The sequence below is a fragment of the Lissotriton vulgaris genome, chromosome 5, assembly GCF_964263255.1.
Source record: "Lissotriton vulgaris chromosome 5, aLisVul1.2, whole genome shotgun sequence".
In the NCBI taxonomy this organism is placed as follows: Eukaryota; Metazoa; Chordata; class Amphibia; order Caudata; family Salamandridae; genus Lissotriton; species Lissotriton vulgaris.
In genome coordinates, this window is record NC_141693.1 from 496791861 (window position 1) to 496811815 (window position 19955).

The 19955-nt window shown below is 40.8% G+C and overlaps 1 protein-coding gene across 1 annotated transcript in view; it reads left to right on the forward strand.

Moving 5' to 3' along the window:
- PCDH15 (protocadherin related 15) overlaps window positions 1-19955 on the forward strand; it is a 2701201-nt gene that overhangs the window by 428435 nt on the left and 2252811 nt on the right. Inside the window, exon 3 of the mRNA XM_086921939.1 lies at window positions 3498-3563. Coding sequence (XP_086778065.1) covers window positions 3498-3563 — 66 coding nt within the window. The remainder of the gene's footprint in view (window positions 1-3497; window positions 3564-19955) is intronic.

The window sequence follows — 19955 nt, forward strand, 5'->3', positions numbered from 1 at the left end:
CATGGTAGTGAGAGATTGTAGATGAAAAAGGAACTGGGAATAAGAACAACTTTTTGATGAGAAAGGTTTCTTCTCATTCACTGTTTTACATGATAATTCATCAACGGGACAAGAGTGAATATCTTTATATATATAAAATTAAGATATTAATTTAGGGATAGATGTGTCGGTAGAAACAATGCAAGCTCATTAGGCTGTTCCCTCTACCTGTAAGGGTTTTACTTCAAAGACATATCGAATCTTAACACACTTGAATAGCAAAAATAAAATTAATTTGGCCAGAAGATTTGCAACACGATTTAACTAACAAGGAGTGACAGAATATGAGTTTAGACATGCTCCAACTCCTAATTAGCTCAGCAATGAAACCCATTCAACATAATTCCATATTCAGATTATATTATACACCAGACTAACTGAACAAAATATCATACATTTGCAAAGAGCTTTTCACAGTGTCCTAGGGCAGTTGAGGCCATTCGTGATTATACCCTGTCCAGGTTGGTATCTTACACCTTTAGACCCTATTTACTGTTGAATCATTTCAGTCTATGCCTATTTGCAGGTGCTATCAGATTTGCTTTTATTTAGCTGGGGTCTCTGAATTATCGATCATTATATGGGTGACCTTGCATTTCCTGCAACTTAGATAACAATAATCAAAACTTCTGCTTTTCCATATCTAGGAAACCCCTCTTTCCCAATATGCTGGGATTAGTTTTTGTCTCTGACTATACAAAAATACCGCTGATTAAGGCTTCAAATTGGGCCTACTTGCTAAAATATTAGCTCCTTAAAAATTATTTGATTTCTGCTGGTAAACTTATATTTAATAGTTGTGAGCTCACTTTGAGCTCTAGCTCATACCCTTCATGCAGGGTCTACCTCAACCATACTTTTTCACTCATGGTTTCTATAAATTGCCTCCCTAACTTCAGGGTTTACTCCCTGTTTAATGTTTCGCTGGTTACTAAACTTGCTGAAGTTGGCAAATTAAATGTATTATGTATTTTGCACAAAATTCTTTAGCTTGAAGGCAGCTGATACATTTGTGATCTGCTAATGCTTATCAAAAAAACTAAGATCCACATTCCTCGTTCTAGAATCTGAAAATCTTCACTAGCACCGCCATTTATATAAAAAGTCTGAGTGGCGACTCGCAGAGGGAGTGCTGCGGGGGGAGGGGCATAGAGGGGGGGTAGTAAACTCGGACATACAACAGAACGGAGTAAGGTAAGTAAATAAATAAATAAAATGAGATTTACCTTGCGGTGAAGCAGTGCGCGCAAGGTACGTAGTTTTATTTATTTATTTACTTACCTTACTCCTTTTTGTTGTATGTCAGAGTTTACTACCCCTCACCCCACTCTGCCCCACCGCCCCACAGCACTCCCTCTGTGAGGCGCCACTGAAAGGTCCCTCATACAAAAGTTCTTTAAACTGTGGTGTATTGGGTGGTGCAATTTCGTCTTGAGCAACATTAGAGAAATGCTTCATTGTTTTTCCGTTCTTAAACATCTGAATCATTGTCTCTTGAATCACAAAAGTAATTTTATCAGCATTAATGTGCGAATTACTTAATGGAAGGACAAACGATTGACCACGTTCACTCACTTTACCAAACCTTCTGCTTGGAAACACCTTTCTCCGATATACTTGTATCTTACTGGTCATGAAAAACACTTTCACTACTATGCTTCTGAGCCACTGCATAGTTAAATATAATTCAACAATGTTGCAACATTTTTTAGAGACTTAATTAAATCACTAAAGTGGATTTTCCTAAATGTTACATTTTAAAGTACCCATAACTTGTCAGAATTGGAATGGTGCCTCATGATACAATATATTACTGATTTATTTACATGAAATCTGAAAGCATACATATTTAATATGTGCCTATCTTTGAAACCACTAACATGTTCTGCAAAGGACATGGAAGTAAAGAACTCCCCTAAGGGATGATTCTTTAGAAAGAAGGTCTTGTAGATTAGCCATGCAGGACTCATTAAAAAGAAAATGTGTATACTGAATGACCCTCAAACACACAAACAAGTGTTTATCAAAAAGACACAACATAATCACATTTTTGGCAATGTTTTTCAGAACAGGTGCAAACTATGTTTTTCTCATTTAAGTTTGTGCTTTAATTATGGTAATGTGAACATATTTTTATAATAATTATAAATTGCCTGTTGCCAGTTACATACTGTAAAAAAACAATTCGATATACTGTACTCAACCATGCCATTTAATGCTATTAAATCACATTTCCATAGTAACACTCACCCGCAGGTGCTTAGCAGTGGATTTTATCTCCTGGGGCTAGTTGTGGAATCTAGGTAAAGGGGCCAAATGTATTCCACATAGTCTAAAGATAAACTGATTGTGGCGATGGATATGCACTCAGGTTTCTTTTGAAACTATTTGCTTGAAGTGGCTAGCGCAGATTCTAAACTGTAACTTACAAATTACTTTCAAGCTGCACTCTTCAGCATATTGATTAAACAATCTACATTCTCTCTCACGTTTCTATAACAACTCGCTTGCTTCTACTAAATGACTGTGTTTGCATGTTAATACTTTCTTGCTTGAAAACATTATTATATTCCTATTTCTTTTCTTTCATAACTCTTCTCTGCTTCCATTGATGACTCTATACTTTTGACTCCAGACTGGCAATATGAGGGTAAGATGGCTAGATATAATCTCCTGCACATTGCTTGTCTGTTTCTCCTTCGCACTGAAATTAGGCCATCATCCAATTTCTGTTTGAACACTATCATTACTTCACTTTTTATTAAACTGACATTTCAATCATATTTAACATTTATTTTTATGATTACACCTTAATGTCTTGTATTCGTCCACTCATATACATTAATTAGACTCATAACATGATTCCTGCTCAAAAGGCGAGTGCTCCAGTGCTTTTATTACTAGTGCAATTATAGCAACATGTCCACGGCGTTGTCTTGTCTAAATGTGTATCTATAATTTTATAAGAGCATCTTGATGTAGTGATGTGTAATCGTGTTGTGAAATGCAAAGATTAGTAAGAAACCTGCACTTCCATCATATTTGGTACTTCTGCTTTGATTTTGAAACTCTACCTGTATTCGAGAAGACAGATATGTGTGCTCATTCAGGTCTAGTCAAACATTGATTTTGGTTGGTGTCTAATACTTTGTTGGATGTTGAATGTGCTTAACCACCTTAGAATATATGCTAAACTTTACAACCAAATAGAGCTTCCAAACATGGTTGTGGAAGTGGGCATAGCAGTATAAACGAATGTAGCCAAAGCAGTTGTACAATTTGTTAGTCTACAGGAGAAACACAGAAATAGTTATTTATGTTTATTTTTATTAAAGTGATGCCAGTTTTAGGTTCATGTTTACACGTTTCAGATTTCTCTGCAGTAGATTTACACATAACACTGAATCCCAAACACCAGTATTAATCAACTGACGGCACTTATACTTTCTCATTTTTAGACTGCAAGCTAGCAAGGTCTGGAATTCCAGGAACAATAGCATCTGTGGATGAAGAAAGTCGGAATGGTAAGAAATACCTCATTTCTTTGTTCATGAAAGTGTTTACAGAATTAAACTTGCCTGGTCATTGCACTGTGTGGTTAAGTTGGATTGTAGTCATTGATATTTCCAAGAGCTCATTAAATGCACAAATCACGATACCACTAATAACTTTACCAAAACGAATTATAACATTAACACTATTACTAATTCTACTATTGCTACTCCTACAATTAAAACGCCTTTTACAAGTAATATTATGCCTGTTGTCATTACATTAAGAATAGTGTGCTCAATCAGGCGAGCAGTGCAATATCTGTCAGGACTCAGCTGCATAATTTCAAAATCCCTTTTGCCCCACAATACTGTTTCCTCCATTCATAAGTAGTTCCCATTCAGCCTTGAAAGCAGATCATACAAGGAGCAGCCTGTATTACATTTTGGGGTGTATGATATAGTATCATACAATGACATGAAGAAAGTAACACACTTAACAATTGGCAGCATTCAGGGAAAAATGTGCCAAGAAATAACAAGGCAATTATAATTTCCTACTATTCCAAGACATTAAATGAAGAATTATGTTATTTTTTATTTTGTTTGAAACTAAAATTCAGTGAGAAATATCTTAAATCGTGAAATAAGAATAAATAAGCATAAAGGGGGCCAAATTTGAAAGTTGAAATTTCCAAATAACATAGAACATATGGGGAGGTTTTCCATGACTGAATGATTCGCATGTCTCTGTTGACCACTTCAATAAGTAATCAACAGACATATTATTTGAAGATAAGAAAGCATTTCATTAAGTTGGTAGAAGACAGGATTATGCATGTTTTATGCTAGCTCAGTATGAATGAAATAGCCATCATAAGCATACTTATTCCCAGTTTCTGCCAGGGGAAAGACCTAGTAGTTTCTCACCTTAGCAATATATACATTGCAATACTGCAAATGTAATATAATAAACAAGTATTTCTTCAGTGGGCTGGTTGTCAAACTCAATTGGTGGTATTTTCTGATTCTGTGAGGATTCATTTTCTTCCATCTTGGTGATTTAGTCTTTGCTTGGTTGGTCCCTATATGCATGCAATTATATTGAAAGCTAGCCAGTAAAATGTATTTAGTAATTTCTTTGCAATTTAACTCACCTTGAAGAAGACATTCAAACAATCAATCACGTAAAATAAAATTAAAATAAGTATGAACACATTTAAAACTATTGTATAAATCCAGTAAAACCATAGCATATACTCCATCCTATCCATTAATTGAGTCATATCTAACAATATAATTCTTTCAAACTAATAGAGTGTATGTGATCGTCATTTTTGTTATATTCATCAAATAGTTGCTCTTTCTATTTATCAGTTTAAGAGTAATGTTACCTTACTACAATTGAAGTCTTAACATATTTGGGCCATCAAGACCACTATATTTAAAACTTAAATGGAAACATCTCCTTTATTGGGGACAAACTCATGTAAATGACTGAAAACTTTAGAAAGTGGATTAGTGCCATCTGAACTGGATAAAATCCGTTTGGAATCACCATTAATGTTATTAATCAGCCTGAAGACTCAAATCTTTGTCCCTGTCTGGACCATTTTCCCCTTAAGTCAGCATTTCATTTAAGCATGTTAAAAATAGTGTTTCCAGATAAAAGCAACTGTGTGTGAATTCTTGTTGATCTGCCACCAATGTAATATCTTTAAAATGACATAGGCCACCATTAATTGACGGTTGATTCTTCTTTTGTCTTGTAATGCCAGCATATCCGCTCATCATTACAACCTGATTTGTGTGTGATATAAGCAGAATATCATCAGTGAAAAAAAAAATAATGACAAAGATATAAGTCTTGATATATGCACTCAATGTTAAATCCAAATGTACTAGAAAAAGTCGAAATAAAAGAAGTACTATAAAAAGTGAATTGCACCCATTTTCCCTCCTTAGTAAACAGATCTTGAATGTTGGCCTTAAACTGGATTTTGAAACACTGAATTCCAAGTATTAAACTATAATATTGGAAGGGCTTCTGATATGGAAGGTGATATATTAGACAACTACCTACCATGTCAAACAGTTTGAAATCTACACAAGTGAAGTAAAGAGGAGATTGTTTGCTAATGCCATACTTCCCCAAAAAGTTGCTGATGCTGTAAAATATTGAATGGTAGCATGATACTCCCTGAATCAAATATGAATTACCAGCAATATATTGTTAAAATTGACTCAGCAAAAGTTGTTCATATATGACTTTAGCAAGCGCTTCACTTCCTGTGAAAACGTTTGATATTTGTCTTAATTTTTCTGAGTCATAGTGGTCTGCATTCGTGTACTCATATCTGTATATAAGACCCTTGAAACCGTCAGGCAAACTGTCATTATAAATGGCCACCGTACAAGCTGATCCCAAGAAAAATGGCAAGCAGTTTTGATATATGTTTAATCATAGGTTATATCATTGATCTGGTTTCTGAATTGGTACCCAAGAGCCATTTTTATGGAAGAATTGTTTGTTTCAAAAGAAGCACTTCTTAATTCTTGCCCGTAAAACACTATGTGGCCAATTTGCTGGGACACTTGTGGACAGTTTGCATCTCAATGAATCATCAATTTGCATTACAAGTATATTATAAACCAGGCTTTCTTTAACATCTGTGCCTTTGTTGTCCATCATGATAAAATAGCAGAGCTTAGCGATCACTAGTCCAACCCACATGGCATATTGTAATATATTGTATTGCATTTTATTATAATATGTGTATAGTGATTACTATCCCTAGGTGTGGCGCTGATGTTCTTGTCTACATGGGTAACATGCTACATTGTGTGGATGTGTGGTTTGATTTGCGTGGTTAGAGTGACTTTGTATAACTTCCCCTATGAGAAGTCAATTGAAGAGATTTACCAAGATGAAATGTGTTATCATCTTTCTTTTGGTCATTATATAATTTCAGTGCTTAGAGAAAGTGACTTCAGCTGAAAACCACTTTCCTTGAGGAAAGATTAAGGCAGAAGGCAGTGGTGGAGTTGAAAATAATCCTCTATCCATCACTTTCTTTCATTAATTATCTCCTGCTATGGGTATGGAACAATATTTGCCGACTACAGTTAATCCATGGGAATGAGGGCTGCTGGTGAGATTCAAACTTCCAACTATCAGAAATGTGATTGTTTCCTTTTAGGCCAGCAAGGGATTACCAGTGTACTGCCTTGTTGCTGTGACAACACATCACTCCAAGCGTCTTTGCATTTTGACATTTTTTGTGGCTTTTACATCAAATACACTAGATGGTTTATCTTGGCAGCATTGAAAAAGTACCACTTTCTACAATGTAGGCCTACCTAACTGTTTTTTTTTACAAACCATATGTCACCCTAACATTGGTACAGTGGTTGATTCTTTAACTGTGGAGTTTGTAGAAGATCTGGTATGCAATCCCATCAACATTTGTGATGTCCACTGTGATCCCTGAATGTTTATATTCTTTATTGTACCTTGCACTGTTCTGATTAATTTTTGGGTGAATTATGGGTCACATATTAAGGTAGACAACTAGATTTCACATTTTAATGTAAATAACTACTTCTGACCATTGTAGAAAAAAACACTGGTTCATCCTTTGAGTTAACATTTGTAAGAAAAATCAACTTCAGAATATAAAAGTTTTTTTTTCTAAAGGGCCACATCTTCGTTACCTGGTGCCATGAGAAAATGTAATTGGGCACCATAGAAAACGTACTTCTATCACCCAAAGAAAGGACAAATTCAGGTTGTGACAAGATTTATGTGGTTAAAATTTTAAAAATCGCAAATTGGGTTGATGCTGTGCATTAAAATTGGAGGGATAGGTACATACTGTTGTTTTAATTTTTCTAGTGCTTCCGGTAGACCCTGTGGCTGTCTCTTTTAGTCTGCTGGCCGCTATGTCCAAATATTTTGTTGTCCTGCAGTTTAACTGGGTTTCTACGGGGTTAAAACATAGCATCACAGCCTGTCTGCAGCTTGTTATGCCCTTCTGATTCCATAAGGCTCGAAGCAAGGAACGTCTTATGTCCAGAAGGTTTGTGCAGATGCAGATGATGTGTATGAGGTCCTCGTTTCCGGAAGAACAGAGTCGGCAACGATTTGCTGTGTTTTCCCTTTTCCAGGGTGCTAGCCTTCTAATGGAGGGGAGCAGGAGCTACCTGGGCTATAGTTGATTCCCCAGAGGACTCCAGCTCCTGTGCCTGAGTGGAGGAACAGCCCAAAAGTGTACACTAGCATGGTAGCAATGCCGGAGCTGATGTGGGTGCTAGATTGAATCTTTCTGCTTCCCTGATTGCTGTTAAACCGTCATCAGTGCACTCTGACTAAGATAAAAGCAGAGGGATTAATGTAGCTGCTGACCCAAGTGGGTTTCCTGGCTTCCCAGTTGCTGTTCAAAGTATAATTTGTGCACTGTGCCAACCATGTAAGAGGGGAGGGAGAGAGTGTGACAATGTCCAGAGCCCCAGAGACTGCACGTGATACTTGATGTCCTGTGCTGACTCTGCTGGTAAGCAGAGGTTTGTCAAAGAATAAAGCATTACTAGGTCCAACAGGAGGGCTCTTAACTTGTTTGGGAAGGAGGCGTTTGCTTTGGTTCCGCCCCTCCCAACGGAGCCTGCAGCTTCACCTCCTAACAAGTTTCATGGAGGACTCTGATAAGACAGGTCCATCGGACACTCTTTCTGGTGGGAGGATCTCTCACTGGGGACCTCCCAGCCATTGCACTTAGGCAAACCGTGCCTCTTGAAGTTGTGCTCACCAAATATTGGGAGACTTTTGACTTTAGGAAAAAATGTGATGTAGGTTGCCAAAGACAGGTATATTGAAGGATTGTCCTACAACCCATAACATAGAAGTCTGACTAAACTATTCACAGAGAGCCTGCAATTGTGAGGTTATTCTAAGTGTGATATATATTTACCTATTTTATCTGTAGCACCTTGTTAGAAATTGGGTTGTTTGTTGACTTGGATGTGAGCCCTGGTCAAGCAACAGCCACAGTCTCTTGCAGGGTGAACCCAAAAAGTCACTAAATTAACCTGTGCTTAACCCTGGTTAGCTTGGCACAAAAAATAGTCAGGCTTAACATAGAGACAATGTGTAAAGTATTTATGCAGCACACAAATAGTAATAAAGTGAAAACATAACACATGAAAAATCCCAGTCCAGTTTAGAAAAACAGAGTACATTTTAATAAATTATTTGATGCCAAAATTACAAAACTACAATCAGTAGAACTGGAAGTATGATTTTTTCTGTATAAACTAGCTCTTAAAATATCAAGGCACCAACCCTGGACAAGTACTCGCGCAAGACCGGGTCAAAGTTGGAAAATAAGGTTCACAGCGATGGATTGCAGTTTGTATACAAGAAGTGAAATGGGTCCCGTTAGTGCTTACCATCAGACTTATAAAGTTTTTGAGAAAAATGTTATGAGAAGGTAAACTTCATTAGGGCAAGGCTGCATGAGTTGTCTGAAGATGGATTGCCATTGCTGGATAGCTTTGGGTCAAAGCAGCGTTAAAGATTTCTACATTCGGACTTCTGCAATGGAAGTGAAAAATCTCCATTAGGACAAAGCAGAGGACTGTAGCCAAAAACAATTTAATGAGTATGGATACCCCTTTGGTGATGGACCACTAGAATGGCATTGCTGCTTTGGAGAGGAAGGTAGCTGGAGAAGCCGCAAAGTCAATTCGACCTACAATGCACCTTTGGTGGATAAGCGAGCAGGTTGATGCCGGTCTCTTCCTGATTTTCAGAGCAGTGTATAGTAAAATATCTTACCTGCTTTTGGATGTTGGCTATCTGGGTACTTTTAGCACTACTTTCAAGGGTCTAGGACTGGATGGGCATCACTTGGAGGGTCAGGTCTCACTCCGGCTCGGTCTATGTGCTGGTTCAGGATGGAGTAAGCCTTTTGTGTCCCTGTGGTTCTGAATAGGAGGCCAGTAAACTAGCCCTCGTCACCCTAGGTCTGACAGGTCTAACATGTGCCCCCCCTATGTGAAAGTGAAGAGAACTACCAAACTCCTTGGGAGTTCTATTCCCAAAGGCAACAAAAACTGGAGAGACCATCAGCATTGTAGTGGTCGGACTCAGCAAGGTGTTTCACTATAAAGTACAGCCCTTGTAGGAAAATGGACCACCTCAACAATTTTGGACTCCCACCCCTCATTTATATTAGCCACCTGAGGGGCCTAGAAACTGATTGAACCCCGAAGTGAGTTGTAAACAAGTACGGTCTCAACTTCTTCAGTGCCCAGACCACAGCCAAGCCTTCTCTCTCAATAGCACTCTACCTCTGTTCCATGGGAAGAAGCCTCCTAGAGATGAATGCTACAGGTTGATCTAGGCCCTCTTCATTTTTCTGTGACATAACTACCCCTATACTGAGCTCTGAAGCATCGGTTTGGACACTAAACTTCTGGGAGAAGGCATGGCCCTTGAGCACCGGGTCTGTGCATTTGGTCTGTTTTAGGGAGTTAAAGGCTTTCTGACAAGCCTCTGTCCACATCACCTTCTTGGGGTTCTTCCTTGAAGTCATCTCAGTCAAGGGGCAAACAATGGTGCCCTATCCCTTGAAAAACCTCCTATAGTACCCTTTGAGGTCCAGGAAGGCCATCACTTCTGTTTCAGTTTTTGGTGGCTTTCAGCCCAGCATAGTTTCTATTTTGGCCTATTTTGGAGAGGCTTCACATTTCCCCCACCCACCAGGTGTTCCAAGTACACCCCAGATCCCTGCCCTATCTGGCATTTACTGGCCTTGATAGTCAGGCCTTCCTGTCACTGAGCCTGAAACACTTCCTGTATGTGAAATAGGTGGTCCTGCAAGGTGCTGCTGAAGACTGCCAGGTTATCTAAATATGCGGCACTGAAGGCCTCCATCCCAACTAAGACCTGGTTCACCAACCTCTGGAAGGTGGCTGGGGCATTCCTGAGCATACAGGGCATTACTTTAAACAGAGAGTGGCCCTCTGGGATAGAAAAGGCTGACTTCTCTTTAGCCCTCTCAGTCAGAGCAATCTGCCAGTACCCTGAAGTTAAGTCAAACGTGCTCCGAAACGTGGCAGCTCCTAACCTATTAATGTTCTCAACAGTTTGGGTGATAAGTTGTGCTTCAGTCTTGGGGACCGAGTTGAGCCCCTGTCATCAACATAGAAATTGAGGTCTGCAGTGGCGCCTGGTGGGGCCACCTTTGGCACCAGTAACACTGGGATGGACTAAGGACTACTAAAGGGCTCAATGGCCCCTACCCTCAATTCCAGAATTTTAGTGACTTCTGCTTTGATGCTGACCTTCACCTTGTCAGGTAAAAAAGAGTGACTAATTGAGGTGCTTCAGAAGATTGTGGTGTGAAGAGGAAAACTGGAGTGACTGAGACATTCCGTACACCACAACCTCTTCCACAGACCTTAGTTAGATTTATTTCATATGGTGCCAAAAATGTTTAAATGACTTTGTATATGTGTATGTGCATATATGTATATAATCACCAGTGGCAGTCACCACTGGGTAACTATGTTAGGACCAAGTTTCCATAGGAAGTTGTTTTTGTGGTTTGTTTATAACTTTGGTATAGTTTGAGGAATCTACACAAAAAAGTATCATCCACCTCAGCTCCTTCCTTGAATGTATTGTGGTGATCCAGCAATCAGGGGACAAGAAAAAGGGGGGTCCCAAAAACATATTTTCACCATGCAATTTTGAACAATGATGCACAAAAATAGAATTACATCAAATTTGGTAGAAAACTAGGTCTTCACCAAGAATGTGTGATTCAGTGTAAATCCATCAGTAGGGTTTGAGGAATTACAGTTAAAAATGTATGTATTTTGATACCACTGAGGATCCACGGACCCGACGGCTCAATAGATAATGATCAAATCAACAATGATGTTGCAGAAGCCATTTTAGGACTCAGGGTGGTGTTCTGAAAAAGCAAAAGAGTTGCCTTTTCATTTTAAATCCCTCAAGAAGTGGGCCGTTGCCCTCAGGTCACAATAATGTAATTTTAGAGGGGAGCGGTCATGCCACTCTAAGGCTTCTGGGATCCCAGCCCTTGGTGCTGATGTCATTACCTTTGAAAGGAGAACAGGCACTCCCTCTTTCCGAGCCATTATTAGAACCTGGGGACACCTACCCTGAGCCAGATAAAATTACTTTGGGGAGAGGGTGTAAGACCCCTGTGCCTGAGCCAATTTATTGCCCTGTGAACCCGGTTCTCTAGGGTCAATAAAAAAATTGAATTGGAGAGGGGAGCATAAGCTGCCCTTACCTGAACCATAATATGGCCTAGGATACCCCATTCCCGGGGCTCGAGTCACGCCAGTGTCACAGAGACCCCATTGCAGTAGAGCAAGGGCAGGGAATAGAAATGTAACTCCCTATCCGTGTTCATATGAACATAGGTTTGCTGGATGATGGGATGAGTACTGGCAGGGGTGCCAATGGGCCGTGGGAGCAATGGCTCCCCCAATGGCTCACAGTGTTGTGGTGTCCCCTGTAAGTGAGGTGCTGGCATTTCCGCTGGGTCCATGGGCCTCCTCCAGTGGCCTGCAATGTCTCAAAAAGTCTTGGGTCCTCCCGGTAGGACCAGGACACCCACTCTCAAAAAAGTAAGAACAACTGAGACTGAAGCCAGCTCCTGCATGGCCCCATATGATACAGTCTCTGTGTAGGAAGAACAGGGGCTAGAAGACCCTGGGGATCACCCACAGCCTTCTACAAGAAAACCAAGCTGTGGATGTCAGTGGTGGGATGAGGACACCCACAAAAACAAATACAAATGGAATAATAAATTAGCAGCTAGAGCCTCACAGAGAGTGCCCCATTATGGCCTTTATAGGCTTATTCCCCAAGATTATTATTCATGGTGGTGCTCCAATATGGGCAGGGGCCCCACCTGCATGTAATGTAGTTGCAGTGGGGGGGCTGCAGGGAGCGTAGAAGTCACCCTGAAAAAGGAAAACCTAAAATTAGCCCTATGTTTACTCAGGTCTATACAACATGACCCCAAGAAAAGTTGATGATATTTTTAAGCATTCCTAGAGCTGGAGATGTTGCTCTTCAGATTGGAATGCAGAGACCCGTTGAGGGGGGGGGGGGGGGTGCAATGAGGTCTTGACTCCTTCACAAAGCAAATATCCTTGTCATACATATTGCTGTGCTTAATTTGAGCCAATGGTTTCCAGTGCTCAGCACTGACACCAGATCATCTACAAAGGCACTTTTCATGAGCCTCAGTTAAAAACACATTCATTACAGTAGGCACAGGGAGATTAAGTGATTTGCCCAGAATCAGAGGATGTTCAGCGGACACTGAGACTCGAACCTGGCTCCCCAGCTCCAAAGTCAGCAGCTCTGGCCATTACACCACATTCTCTCCCCGCTTTCATGGTTAGCAGTTGGTTCTGTTTTAGGCAGCGCTAACGGGAGCTGAGCTGGTGCAGCGTACCACCTGACGAGAGCCCCAGCACTTTACAAATGAATCACTCCCAGCCCCTTACTTTCTGGTAACGATCCAAGAAAATCTGAGGTCAGGATTTTACATGGTGGGATGCCTGGCCTGCATTATTGAATCTCCTCGTTTTTTAAGCACAGAGCATAACATAACAATCCATATACACCTCAGGTAAGATTGAAAACCTCAGCATACATGATCACGAATAATTAGTATTACATGAACAAGCCATTAAAATATATTTTCAACTTGCTATCGACCACACTAGCCCCAGGTCTTCATTTAAGGCAAACCTTGAAGCTGGATGCAGTCACGAGAGTGGCAAAAGAAACGAGATATTCTTTTAAATGTGTTGTTCCTCTGCTATATGAGCTGACAAGACTTTCTGCACGATTAAATGACATTCATTGAAGAGAATATTTTAGTTCTATTTTTCATCATATTTCCTTTCCACTTTACTCTTTTAAGTTATTCATAAACCTTTGTTTTACATGTAGAAACCTAATTTTGAAATCGGGCAAATAATCTCGCTCTGAACTTCAGGGAGAAAAGCTTCGTATACTGGAATAAAAAATGAGTTTTTTGTGTTTGTTTGAAACCGCCTAACAATGGGATTTATTAGTAATCCTTTCACTGTGAATAAAGGAGGAGGAAATGGAAATTATTTGCTTGTTAAAAGAGGTGAAAAATATTCTATTCCTGTTAAAAATGTTTCTGAATTTATAAGAAGATTCATCCGGTTTACCGACTGTCCCTCTTGAGGTATCCGGTTTCTATAAGAAGCATTATATTTTTAGATTTTGAATCGGAGTTCACTGGGTGTAATCCTGGTTTAAAGGATTTAGTTCTTCCCCTGACACTGCTTTCATGACTCTACAGACAGCACACCATTTAAGGATGCACAAAAGCATAGCATGGGCCCAACCTGCTGTTGTCATGCCCCGGTCTATGAGGAGGAGGCCTTGGGCACACTGGTAATTACACTACCCCCTGTCCACACTGATAGAGAGGTTTTCTCACTTTGGGAGGCTGAGGGTCGCTGCTGGGGGGGTGGGGGCGGGGAGCTGTTTCTGAGGTCGCCCACACTGGATGACGGCAGTCTTTGGTGGGTGTTCAAAAGATCTAGGGGCAGATTTACAAGCCCCTTGTGCCACTTTTGTGTCACTTTTCCCATGTTAAAAATGAAGCAAAAGTGGCGCAAGAGGCTTTTAAATCTGCCCCCTAGTTGGAGTAACAAGGCACGCAGTAAGAGACGTCCAATTGACTTCAGGTTGTCTCTTCTCTTCTTTCTTCCACTGTGCATGCACTTAACCGCATGCGCGCTAGCGGGTTTTCCCGCTGTGCGCTGAATTTTGAAAATCGCGGCTTTTGTGACAAAGCCAGCTCGTCATCCGCGTAGCGCAGGTAACGCCCATGACGAGCTGGCTTTGTCATCCGCGCCGAAGGGGTTAATGGGTGTGCGAAGGGGCCCGCTAGCCTAGAGTCCACAAATGTTTTGAGAGATTGAGTTGACTCAAAAAGGTTGACTCCAGAAGAATCACCAGCAACAGTTCAATGGGTGGATTTTAAAATCACAGCCGCAGCTAGTGGGTACCGGTGGATTTTGGGTTTTTCCGAAGATGAGGTTGGAGTCGAAGGTAATACATGTAGTGCCAGATGAGTATAAAAGCATGTGGCTCTCTGGTCCTGACAGTTGTGACTAGGTGCAGCAAAGTAGTTTTAGGCAGGCTAGTAAGAAATTCCCAGGGTTGGCTAGGCTGGTTGTTAGCACCCCAGTACTGCATCTTGCTACACATAATAATAGCCATGACGACGTGAAACTCGGTACTACCCCAGTGTGTATAGCAGCCCCCAGACCAGATTGGATCTATTCTTGACCTACTAAAGGAAGATAGGAGGTAAACGGGAATTTAGGGGGTCGTAGGTTCTGAAAGGCTCAGATATTGTCTGGCCAATTCTTATGAAAGAGATATCCTGTGTTAGTCTACTAAGTCACTGCAACAGATTTAACGTTGGCATTGGAATACTATTTGCTGTTTATTGCTGTTTAAACATACTCCTTTCTGGAAGGTGACCTTGGCCAAGATTCCTGCTCGATGAAACTGTCCAAGATGACTCCAATCACTTGCGTTAGAAAGAAAGGACCCTATGGACACAGCAAGGGTCACATCTGCTATTTCTATTCCCGAAAGCAAAACAAGTGATAAAACATTTTTTTTAAAACCTTCTTAAGAAATGCAAGTGCAAAAAGGAGACAGATTTGTTTGCTAAGGCACCCTTCATTACCAAGAGAACATAATCACACCAGCTCGAATAACAAAAGTATTGCAATGTCCCAGTGACATTATCAGTAGACATGGTTCCCAGGGGAATACTTCAGTATCTGGCTTTGTCACCACAACTTCGCACCCTCATTTACTGGAGGTAATTAGATGAGACTTATGAAGAGTTCGGAAATGGAACAATCACTAGCATTCCCAAGGATAGCTGAGTGAAAAACAAGAACAAAAAACCCGTGTAGAAGTAGAGTGCCAATATAGTTTTTGGGGCTGGTTGTCAATCTTCAGATTAAAACACCTTATCAGCCAACTTCCAAAGCTGATGCAACTCTACATTTGACAGCCTGCTTGCATATGAGATTAGTTAGCATGACACAGGCAAGTACATGTTGGTCACACAGTTGGCTGTGAGGTGCACCTCTCCCAGAAGTACCTCAACATTTGAAGTGCCATAAAACAGTACAACTGCATCCAAACCTTTAAATCAGGAGCAGAGCGAGCTATCATAGCTGAGGCGTAAAGGGAAGTCTTCAAGTTTAACCCCTTGACTGCGGCGGCTATTCCGCCGCAGTGCTAAGGGGGAGGGGGGGCGGCGCGGCGCTCCCGTGCTCATGACGGAACCGCTCCGTCACGAGCCTTGGGTGGGCTGTGCTTGTGACGGAACGGTTCCGTCACGGCCCCGCCCGCCTAATAGAACGTGCCGCGCAGGCGCGGAATTCGCGCCGCGCAGGCGCGGCGAGCGGGCGGTGACGGAACCGTTCCGTCACCAGCATAGCCCACCCGAGGCTCGTGACGGAACGGTTCCGTCACGAGCACACAAGGGGTTAAGGAGGCTATCTGCCTCATGGGCATTCATTGGATGCCCCATATTACACATTGCTTACATTGAAACCATGCTAAAGTCTGTGGGTCAGGGGACATTCTCTGCTTCAGTGATGTAAAATACTGCAATGATGATCAAGCATGTCTCGCACAGGGGGCTATACTTTGTTCACTAGTTTTAATCTAGCCCCTTTAGATCATATCATTTAGTAGTCATAAAATGATATAAACACAGCCAAGTGAAAATTAATACACTGAAAGACATACAATTCTGACAACTTGATAAAAGGTGATTGATAATTTAATTGGGGCTTGTAAACGAAAAATAATAATTTTATCATCCAGAATGTCCTCAAAGTGGATGGCCATGAATCAGGGTAGACAATAAAAAATAAAGCAATGCCCCAGCTGAAAGAGAAGAAGGGTGTGACTTTTCTGTCAATATAAAAAGAAAGTGAAGACGTTTCACACATATCGATGAGAAACATTGGCACACTATGTACATAACATTTGTAGAAATAAAAAAAACAAAAGAGATGTTATGCTACTGAGGTGAACATCACTTTAAAGAGTTGCATACCTTTAAATGAACAACTGAATGAACCCTGAGCTCTCAAGCTCAGGTTTATTTGCCAATGAGCACAATGTATAGTCTCTAGTATATGTTTTTCCTGCGTGTCCTCCACATTCGCAAACCATCCTGTCCCAGCCCAATCAAATTATACAGCTACATTAGCGATATCCAGTCATGTTCATTTTAATATTGATCACACCGATAAGTTCGTAAATGCTTTAATACTGTCAGTCCTTCACTTTTAGTAATATATGCTGTATTTTAAAAACTAGTCATTTTCAGTGCTGCTCAAGTGACTTCCAATAAAGTCCTAATTAACACTGAAGTGGGAAAAGCTGTCAAGATCTGTGCCAAGTGTCCATAAGCCGGCATTAGTGTAGGTGTCCAACTGGGTGTTTGCATTCTGCAACAGCATACGCATACTGCCAAGGAAGGTACTGAGGGTCCTGAGCAATTTCCTTGACACTTTCAAATGTCTCTCCCTCGTTTGAGAAGGAAATATAACAATGGAAATAAAGAATATCCCTTTAGAGAGACCAGACATGTGTTGTTTTACATACAATTATAGAGCATAGCCCTGGCCCACATATGGTACGTTTTATGACATGGCACCCATATTCTGGTTTGTCATGTCCAGCCATGCTATTTTATGGTATGTTATGTTGTATGCTATTTTTATTGATTGTAACATCACAATTCATTCTGAATTGACTTTATGGCACAGGGGGGAAAAAATTATCCTGGATTTTCAAGTCTGTAGCAGTCTATTACATCAGTTGGACTATTGAGTGAAGTTTCAAAAATGTTGTCCATTAATGAACATTAGAAAGAAATTAAAGATGCAAAAAATTGTCGGCACTATATACTCTATCAAACCATATCAGAGATATATACAAGGGCCTTAGCTGCACAGGAAGGCGAAAGGCCCAGCTTTTTGTGCAATTTTGCCTAACAGGAGCATCAGGACCCACATTAGACCTCTTACAGCATAGATTGACATCACCCCTGAAAAATATGCATCCTGTTGCTCCATGTTTTTGATGATGTATGTCAATTTATGGAAAAACGAAAATTGAAAAAGCGACATTCTAGGAAACCAAATCACGGAAAACAAATTTTGAGGAAAGGTAATTTTAAGGAAATACAAACAAATAATAAAATTAAAGGAAACATTTTAAAAGAAAGAAAATTTTAAAGAAAAATTCATTAAACTTCATGGAAGTTCTGGGCTAGTGAGGGCTTTTTTTGGCTATGGGGTCGGTAATGTTTAAGGGTGATGAGGGAGAATTAGGGTCTGGAACGGGTGGAGTTCAAGCATAGAAAGGTGTTGGCAGGGTTCATGGATGGGTGGAATTTAGGGGCGGAAAGGGTTTGTTAGGTCCAGACACACATAAGAGGAGTAGAAGTGTAAAGAAACAGATAACTAATGTAATTAGAGGCAGGGGAATTGTCTTTTGAAAACTGCCCTCACCCACAAGTAAAGGGGAATGTAGGGGATTGTAGGTTTTGACAGAAGCCATAAGACCGTTGTTTGGGCTCGATCAAATCAGCTGAAAAATGTTGGCAAACATGCAGAGTGGAGGGTTGTGGGGCTTCTAAGAATCCCCAACAACAACATCCTATAACCTCATAGCTGCTTCGAATGTTCAGTGCCAGTGCAGAACGTTAGAAGAAACGGGTGGGGCTGCGTCGGCCGTTGGCCGTTCGCAGCACCAGCCACGTAGTGCTCACGACGGCCAACGGCCGACGGGAGCACTTAATGGATTTAATCATCTTAATCCTGACCAGGAAGTCCAAGTATAAAAGTGAAGGCAGACATTCCTGAGCCAGTTTTAGAGTCCTGCACCAATATATATATATTTCAGATCCCTATTATTTTGTGTTTGTATTGCCTTCCCCTTCCTTTTGCTCCACACCGGGCGCTGGTCTGCTCAACAAAGCGCATGCCACTAATTACATTAGCTGTTTGTTTCTTTACACTCCAGCTCCTCTTCTGTGTGTCTGGATATTTGTTGGGGAGATTAGTGTAGAAGTTTAGCCTCTACCCCTAAGTTGTGTGTAATTTAGGGTTTTTAGGTATCAGGAATGGGTGGAGTTTGGGTGTGCTGAGTGAGTTTTAGGGTTCCCAGAAGAAGTGAGTGACATTTAAGGGTGGTAAGGTGTTTTTTGGGTTATAGGCTGGGTGGAGTATAGGGGTGTTGAGGGATTTTAGGGTTCATGGATGAGAGGTGTTTGGGGCTGGTGAGAGATTGTAAGGTTCAGTGATGGGTATAGGCTAGGGGTGGCGGGAGGCTTAAGGATTTAGGGATGGGTGGGGTTTAGATGGAGAAAAGGGTTTTCAGGATTCAGGGATTGATAAGTTTAGAAGTGGTGAAGGATTTTTAGAGGTCATTGATGGGTGGTATTTAAGGGTGGTGGGAGTTTTTTTTTTAAAGTTAATTTATGGATGGAATTTGGAGATGGTGAAGGATTATAAGCTGTCAGGGATGAGTGGGGTTTATTTGTAGGAAGGGCATTTAGGGTTCAGGGATGGCTGTAATTTAGTGGTCAAAAATGGGTGGGGTTCAGGTGCAGAAAGGGGGTTTCAAAGTCCAAGAAAGGGTGGAGTTTAGGGCTAGTGAAGAATTTTAGGCTTTTGGGATGGATAGTGTGTAGAGATAGAAAGGGCTTTTAGAGTTCAGGGATGGGTGTAATTTGGGGGTCAGGGATAGGTGTAGTTTAGGTTTAGTAAGGGGGTTTAGGTTTCTGTGAAGGATGGAGTTTAGGGGTGGGTGTAATTTAGGAGTGGTGAGGGGTTTTCAGGGATATGGATGGATGGTGTTTGGGGTGTGAGGGGTCAGGGATAGATGCTGATCATGGGTGGTGGGGGAGCTGTAAATCAAAAGCATCCAATGTAGTTGTTTGACAATGTAAAAGATTTAATTTTGAAATAATGTCCCGTGAGGTAAACACTGAAATAAATACCTCAGACAAATCTGTTTTTTTCAAACTACATGCTACCATTGCACCCTAAAAGGTAAGCATGCCAAATCCAATGTTGAACCTAAAGACATTTTATGTATAGGTTTCTATGAATTATGAAGATTTCCAGTAAATGGTTTACGTGAAATGGTTTCTCAGTAATTGTATTCCATTAATTTGTTTGTCAACGAAATCACATACAACCATTTGAGCATCCATCAGTGTTCTCTCTACCTGAGGCTGGTCTACACATACCAGGCTTCCCTACTTACCAACCAAA